General features: G+C 37.8%; 1 protein-coding gene across 2 annotated transcripts in view; it reads right to left on the minus strand.

The window, feature by feature from the left end:
- Positions 1-7,589, minus strand: part of PALLD (palladin, cytoskeletal associated protein) — a 275,860-nt gene extending 268,271 nt beyond the window's left edge. For both annotated transcript variants that reach the window (XM_063136019.1, XM_063136018.1), the window contains exons 1-2: positions 7,471-7,589; positions 167-1,213 (exon numbers count right to left, since the gene is read on the minus strand). In XM_063136019.1, coding sequence (XP_062992089.1) covers positions 167-1,212 — 1,046 coding nt within the window. In that variant the 5' untranslated portion in view covers position 1,213; positions 7,471-7,589. The remainder of the gene's footprint in view (positions 1-166; positions 1,214-7,470) is intronic.
- Between the last annotated feature and the right edge of the window lie 1,096 nt (positions 7,590-8,685).

Genomic DNA, 8,685 nt, shown 5'->3' on the forward strand with positions numbered 1-8,685 from the left:
GATATTCTGTGGATTCTTATTCATAGCACCCACATGATTCAGTCACACGAGCAGATCTATGTTATTTACATTGTCCTTGATTTGGTCCATAACAATAATTTCCCATTAAGATGAACATGTAACAGTACCACAGCCATTAGTAACAGCTGATGAAAACAATGCTTACCGGACATGAGGTGTGGGGTGTCCAGCAACTCTGCACTGGAGCGTCACCTTGCTTCCTTCAGCAACTTCTTGACTTCTGAGTTTCTGGGTAAATCGAGGGGGTGCTGGTTGATAGTGGCTTTCTTTTTTGACCTGGTTCAGGGAGGCATCCTCACTGGCCCGAAAGCCTTCCTTCCTTTGGAGCACAGCATCTCCAGCATGAGTGACGTTAGGTATCTCACTCTCAGGTGTGATCTCTGGGCATGTTTTGTCAGGGGTTGGGTTCCTTAAGGAATTTGACAAGGCCGATTGTTTGTTTTTAGGGGAAAGATATCCACTATCTGGAGAAGAAGAGTTTCCATCCGGGCTCCTGATTCTTGTCTTGGCTGCTTCTCGAAAGATGGAAGAGAGCTCTTCGATCAAAGTGGCCGCTTTGTCACACAGCTTATTCTTGAAAGGGGCATCACCTCCTGAAGCTGGTTTGGACTTGGGGCTCAGCTTTTGCATACCTGGACCACCCCTTTCCGCATTTTTTAGACTCCGAATAAAACTGGGTCTTGCAGGTAGCAGGGGAGATAGATTAGATTGTTGCCCAGTAACATTTAAACAATTGTTTGCTTCCTGAGATGTATTCTGGTTCTTCTGGTCTGGGAGAGTTTGTGCTGAAACCAATAGTGAGCTTGGGCTCATCACCTGAGTCCTCTTTGAAGTGTCTTGATCATGCTCTTTGGTCTTCCTGGAAAAGGCACTGTCTGGTGAATTTGAAGAAGTGTTGAAGTAATATGTGAATTCCTGCTTTGCTGGTTCATCTTCCTTTACAGAATGTATAATAGAACTGTGAGCAAGCTCAAGGCTTTTGCTTATCTCATCTTTATTGAGAAAGGCAGACAGCTCATTCGAAAATGTCCCATCCTGTATGTCCGATAGAGAATCATAAAAGAGTTCATAAGATGAGGAATCTTCAGACATGTTTTCATGGTTTCCCGCATGACTGTTTTTCTCTGTAGAGTAAGCCTCCTTCATCATTAAAGATAGAGGTACAGCCTGCTCACAACTTCTGTCCTGCATGCTGGAACACAAATAAATCCAGAGCTGATAATAACTATGAACATGATGCCACCTAGCTGTTGTTCCTTCATTAATATATTATTGGCTAAAAAACCAGGAGAAAAGTGCAAAATAGATGAAAGTATCAAAGTCTACATGCACATAGCTGGAAGTATAATGTTTTAGAGTTTACAATATGCCTGGTACCATGCTATGGCTTTGTAGCTGGTGTAGGTGGAACTACTATGGATCCTAAATGTTTTGCTTGAAACCTAAAATTTCCATTGCAGCAAACAAAAAAGCAAACAACAAACTAGTATACTACCCAAATCCAAAGAATCAACCATTATGGCCTGGTTCACATGAAATGACAACCCAGAGTACAGATTGTTATTGAATTGTGGGTTGTCACTGAATTGTGGGTTGTTATTGAATCATGGATTCTTGTTACATGCAAACCCTGCATTATAATTTGACTATGGGTTGTTAACAATGAACAACCCAGAGTTCACAACCCAACAACAAACCATGAATTCTCTTCTAGGATTGTTTGTGGTTAACAACGCATAGTTAAACCATAATGCACACTTCACATGTAAGGCCAACCTACAATTTTACAATAACCTATGGTTCAATGACCACCCATATTCAACCCGTACTCTTAGCTGTCATTACATGTGAAACAGGTCATTGTGTACAGTGTTCTTAACGTCTGAAAATGTCAATAGACATGAAGTGTCTATTGTTTTAAACCATTAAGTGGTTTTAAACAAAAAGGGATTGTGAGGAACTCCAAAAGGATCTCTTCAACCTGGGAGAGTGGGCATCCAAAAGTCAGATGAAGTTCAATATAAGCAAGTGTAAAGGGATGCATGTTGGGACAAACCCCCCCCCCCCAATTTCAACTATAACCTGATGGGATTTGAGCTGGCAGTTACCAACCAAGAAAGAGATCATGCAGCTGTGGTGGACAGCTTGATGAAAATGTCACCCCAGTGTGTGGCTGCTGTAAAGAAGACAAATTCCATGTTAGGTGTTATTAGAAAGGAATTGAGAATAAAACTGCCAGTGTCATACTGCCTTTATACAAATCTATGGTGTACTGTGAATACTGTGTACAGTTCTGGTCAGCACACCTAATATATATATATATATATATATATATATATATATATATATATATTACAGAGCAGGAAAAGGGCAACTAAAATTATTAAGGGACTGGAGCATCTCCCCTATGAAGGAAGGTTACAATAGCTGGGATTGTTTAGCTTCGAAAAAAGGAGGCTTAGAGGAGACATGATAGAGGCGTACAAAATTATGCATGGAGTGGAGAATGTGGCCAAGGAGACATTTTCTCCCTCTCCCATAATAATAGGACCCAGGGTCATTCCATGAAGCTGATTGGTGGGAGATTCAGGACAGATAAAAGGAAGTACTTCTCCACCCTAGCTAGCACGGCCAATGGTCAGGAATATGGTAGTTCAAAACATCTGAAGGGCAACAGGTTGGGCTAACGTGTATTGGATAAATGCTCAACCAATTAAAGTCATTTTATTTGTTAATCATTTGCTTTTTAGCCCATTCATCCCTTAATCAATTTATTTTAAATAAATGTACATGCCACTAAAATATCAATGGTGTTTTTACAGATATTGGAGGAAATGTAATCTACCTTACGATTAATAAATATAAATCTACTATTCACTGTTTAAAAAATAAAGCCCTTCATTAAACTTTTATTTTTCATTACCTATTGCATTAAGCCTATACTTGCTTTTCTGGGAGTAAACCCTATTGAACTCAGAAGAACTTCTGAGAAGACCTAACTTTGTGCTGTAAAACAATTAATGTGTCTCTTTCTTTGTAGCTCTACTAATTAACATTTCCCTTCATTGATTAAAATGAGCCCCAGTGGGATTACCTCAGGCTGCAATCCCAAATACACTTACTAGGGAGTATGCCCCATTTAAATCAGTGGGACTTATTCCTGAGTAAACATGTTTAGGATTGCAGTATAAAACTTCAATTGATTAATCTACTGATTAATGCAAGCTTGCAATTTTGGGGCTTTTAAATTTAATAAAAGGGAAATTCAGTGGGGCATGGTACTAGAATATATTTTCAAAATTACATATTCAAAGTTATAAAATATTGAATAATGCACAGAGAATGAACAGACATTTCTCCCCACTTATAATACTAGAACTCAAGGTCAACCAATGAAGTCATTTGGCAGGAGGTTCAAAATAGAGAAAAGGAAAAAAAGTCAACTAATGCATAACTACTAGAATTTATTACCATGGGAAGTGATGGTAATTGGTTTAGACAAACTCTGATTACCACATACTTAGGACTTCTCCACCTGGACCTATATTGTGAGATCGAGACTGGTTACACAACACTGCCAATATCCAGGACCCCTCCTGGAGTTTATGACCTTTATCCTGCTATTGTAAAGCATGGGGAAAGTCCAATTTTTCTCTAGGAAGCGCTAATGAAGCACTTTACTTGTTGGGTGTACTTCGGTAATGGCACTATAACAGCAGAAAAATGTAAAATGAAACTGTAAAATGAGACTGTAAAATGAAACATATAGAACTTGCTGAGAAATAAAACAGCCTGTGTCAGCCTGTGTAAAGAAGCCAATCTTAATTCTGCAAAGAATCCGGAAGGAGACACCCCGGTAAAGTTGCAAGATTTTATCCATGTATTGTGAAGCCCTCAATCACTGCTGTCATTTACTTGCAACAGAAGGTTGACATCATCTTCACGTTCTGTTTGTAAGCCTCCTGAGGCACCTGACTGAAAACAAAATTGTATACTACATGTACATAATTAACAGAAAAAGGACTTCACCAATCCAGAAAACAAATAATGTGGGTTTCCACTAGATTTATTTGAACAAGGTGTATGTAAATCTCTTCTCCTCAAATGGCTCTCAGATACACTGAAAGATGAGAATATGAGAAGTCATCAACTCTGGCTATACACATGGCTATGTCTGCAATATATTTTGGAAGTATATTAAAAGCATTCAGGGCCTTGCAAGAAAATTGAGGCATTTCATTGAGAAATGTTGGTAGTAGATCAAAAATGAAATTAACGGATAACAGGATTTTCAGTTGAGTGCAAGAATTTTAATTTTTAAAAACCCATACCAACAAACCACCTATTGACCAACCAAGCTTATTTAGCAAGACAGGACCAATTCTTCAATTTCATTTTTGAAGTCATATTTCACCATATGCCAGACTACTTTTCTTCAGTGATAGATGCATGACCTGACAGTCATGAGATGCAATCGGATGTATTTTACATTGCCTGGTGCAAGCTCCAGTTACACTTAGCTGCTCCTCTGGGGTTTGTCTGCCACGAAACTTTTAATTGATGGCTAGAGTGCTTGAATCCTTCGACTGACATGGGCATCTCTAAATATCGCTTCTCTTTCTCAGAGCTATATGATTCAGCCATAAAGGAAATTATTAGGAAGCCGGCCAGTTTGCCTAAGATTTTAGGATCTGAAACTCTGGGACATTGAATCTATATTTTATTTACACTGGATTTTCTGATACCTTCTTAATTCACTTTGTGTGACAAACTACAATACCAAGTTACCAACAAATGCTTTAAAAGTGTACATAGCTTAAGAAACTGTAGTTTGACAACAGTAGAAAAGTATATTAACGATTCAACACAACATTCTCAGTCAAGTACAGAATCTGCTTGCCCATATGGGAGGTTTAAAAGCTAGAACATATGCAAGGGGTTCTCCATTCACTTTGAACATTTTGCATCACTCTATAGAAATACAACTGCTATTGAAGTACATGGGGAAGCCTGCATGCATGAGAATCCACTCATCAGTATACACAATGATGTGCGCATGGTACTTTGGATTTAAACTTTGGTCCAGAGACTCAGCTGTCAAAGCATCTTAATTAAATGTCAGGAAATCAAGATTAAACTTGGAGATTTTATGTTTTATATGCTTATGAAAAGCACATTCAGTTCCACTGATTTCAGTGAAAAACATTTTAACCCCCTTCACACATTATATGCATGAAGAGGACTCCACACAATTAAGGGAAAGTGAGGCCTCACCACTGGCCCCATCCCTGACATTGTGCGAAGAGCAGCGCTGCCTCTCTCTATGTCCATGCGCTGAGCACAGATGTTTGAAGCAAGGAAGCCTAAGTGCATGGAGCTGTATGCAAACAGACTTCCATGTGATATGGGATCAGATAGCATGTTGGCTTCCCCATTTCACAATGTCCATGCTCAACACACGGACATTGTGGGGCAGGTCTATTGATCTTTGCAATGCCAGGGGTGGCACCAGTGGTGCAGCCCTACTTTTTCATATTTGTGTGGTGCCCCCTTCGCATGTAGAATGCATGAAGGGGGCTTTCAGTATGTTTTTAACTCTAGAGTTGAAACCAGTAGGCCATAAGAGCGTTTAACTTTGGCTGGATGATTCCTAACGTTTTGATTTTCAATGGATTGTATATCCATTGAAAAATCCCTTACTTAGACTAGACCGATTGAAATGGGTGACTAACATTGGAGTTGTTTAAAAAACACAAACAAACATCACAAAAACAACAATGACAAAAAAACATACAAACTTAAAATGGGCTTCCGATTTTCTCCACAGAAAAGATATGTAACAATATTTTCACTTACTCTATAATTACAAAACCCCAAAAAAGTTCCTCTCTTTCTATTATCTTAGTTTTCTTCTTATTCACTGAATCCACAGATAAATATTTTTTTTCTAATTCCTGCAAAAAGTCAATGAGAGTCAATTAAAAACCCACTGTTTTTAATTCTCTTAATACTTTAATGATTATGGCCAATCTTAAAAATGGTTAGAAATGGTATATTTTTCTGATTAATTTTCTAAAACTTTCAATTTGTGTTAAATATTCTGCTAAGTGTATTATTTTTCATCATAGTGATAAGCGACTCAAATCTCAGTGCACATACAATGCTCTGTGCAATGAATGCTACCACTCAGTATCGAACTGAATGGGGGGGGGGGGGGGCTTTATTTCCAGAGAGAGGTAGGTGTACTTTCAGCTCATTGAAATTGGATTTAAATCCACTATGCTATATCCAGTGCTCAAGAAAAGGCAGCAGGTGGTAATATGTCTTCATTTACTTTCAAGTAGTTCATTAATTTAGTCAAAGAAAAGTTAAATCTTAATTCAAATCCAGAATAATCAGTTAATCTGATTGCAGGCGTCTAAAACAGGAATCTATGCAAATATTTTGGCACCTGCCAACACTGCTAGATTACCCGAAGGTCTCAATGTTGAACAAAATGCCAAATTCCCTTTTGAGAGCCACAATTGTTTGATTCCTTTTAGCATTTGACAAGTTATTTTGATGCTTATAAAAGAGGTTTACATCTCCAACCATAATCAAATTGGTGAGCTTTGATTTAAGGTCTTGTAGCACACCTCATTTATGTCAGTGGGGGTTGTTTATCCTTAACTTGAGTTGGATTAGGGCCAGAATGTATAGATCTATGGTGTAATCCAGGAAATATATTTTCCCTTTGCCAGAACCCTGCTTCTTTAAATCATAGCTAATCTAGTTAAAATAGTACTTGAACCCTATCAAATAGCATACATGATCATAATTAGAACTAGCCTACGAGCTATTTCTGGACTCTTCTGATTAGACAGCAGCATATTTATAAATCCTTTCCTCATCCCTCTAGCAAGTTTAATAGTGATGGTAAAACAATATACTGTACAGTTTGATAAAAATAGCGAACATTAAATATAGCCAAACTTTTAATACAAGCTTTTCTTGATTTTTAAAAACATTGTTAGGTGTGAATGTGATATTTTACAAGAAATAATGATAAAATATCACAGAAACGTTAGGCAATACACTGAAACAATTGGATATAAATATGTCATCATACACCTATTAAAAGGAAATTAATAAACCATGAAGTAAAAGCAAAAAATAAGTAAGAAATACGGTATTGACCAATATTAAAAATAAATGTGTAAATCTGATTTTTTTGTTGCAATTAGAAAAGCAAATGGAAAGGATACAAATTCATGCAATTAATTATGGCTATAAAAGTTTTAGAACGTAAAAAACGTGATGCTTTAAAAATGCACACTCAGTAAAAATGGCAATAATCAATTAAACCTTTTAATTTGTAGCAAAATTAAAATTCACTACACAGACTTAATATTCACTACACAGAATGAATTATATTTAATAAAAATAATAATCCCAAAGGACCTTACAAACCTTTCAGATCTTAAGCCAGCGTGGAGAATTTCATACAGAATCAATTTCAGGCATGGACGCTCTTCCCCCTTTTGTCTAAGAAAGCTGGAAGCTGCTTTAGCTATTCATTCAAGATTGCTTGGTCCACAGTAAGCATTGAGGTGACTGTGGCCTCCGAGTTACATCTGTCTTCTCTGACTATGTAATTCCTACCCTTCTCATCTATATTTGGTTACTGAACTCATGTTTCAGCAGACGGCCACTATCTGGAATTCCAGCAGAACGGACATTGGGCCTAGATGAACGAACAACTTCTGTGTGCGCTGTAGTTATAAATTCAAGGGACCTCGATCCGTTGGAGTTTAGATAAGCAAATCAGTACATTCTTTTCTAATACTGAAGTGTTTTTAAAATGTGACACTCACAACTCAATAACAACTAGCCTGAGGAAGTATTTTGGGTCATTAGAAAATAAGATGCCTTAGAATAAAGAACCACCCAAATCCAAAAACCACGTGAGACTGACAGAATTTGCCTGAAGGATGACTGACTGATAAAGCCTTGCACGGGTAATGAGTGCAGTGAGGAGAAGAGGTTTGAAAGGCCTCCAACCAAGCCTGCTGCATAGCACTGCTGTTTGAGGAACAGGGCCGGGCAAAGCTGTTAATAGGCCTGGGCCAGATAGGAAATGTAGGCCCCGTTTCAAACTGCTCATTAAGTATTTTTAGATCAGTTTTAAATACATATGAACTAGAACGATTTATAAAAAATGGTAATGGCAAGCACTTTTATTCAAGTTGTATATAAGACATCATTTCTTCACATTCAGAAATGCTTTACGTGCTTTTCTTTGGGCAAATTCATCATTAACAACAGAAAAATCAAGCAACTTTGCCCAGGGGGACTTGGAGTAGGCCCCCTCAAAATCATAGGCCCCCTCAACATCATAGGCCCATGCCAACTGGCCCCACTGCCCCCACTCTCTGCCCAGGAAAGTCTGCCAAGTGGCCTCAGAGTTGTTGCCTGGAGCCAAAGTAGGTCCTTCATGAAATATAGTTAAGAAAACGAGTTAAAGTATGCTTATTTATTTATTTATTTATTTATTTAATTACATTTATATACCGCCCCACAGCCGAAGCTCTCTGGGCGGTTTACAACATTTAAAAATAGTAAACATTAAAAGTATACAATTTAAAAACACACACACACACACACACACACACACACACACACACA

The sequence above is a fragment of the Elgaria multicarinata genome, chromosome 10, assembly GCF_023053635.1.
Source record: "Elgaria multicarinata webbii isolate HBS135686 ecotype San Diego chromosome 10, rElgMul1.1.pri, whole genome shotgun sequence".
NCBI lineage: Eukaryota > Metazoa > Chordata > Lepidosauria > Squamata > Anguidae > Elgaria > Elgaria multicarinata.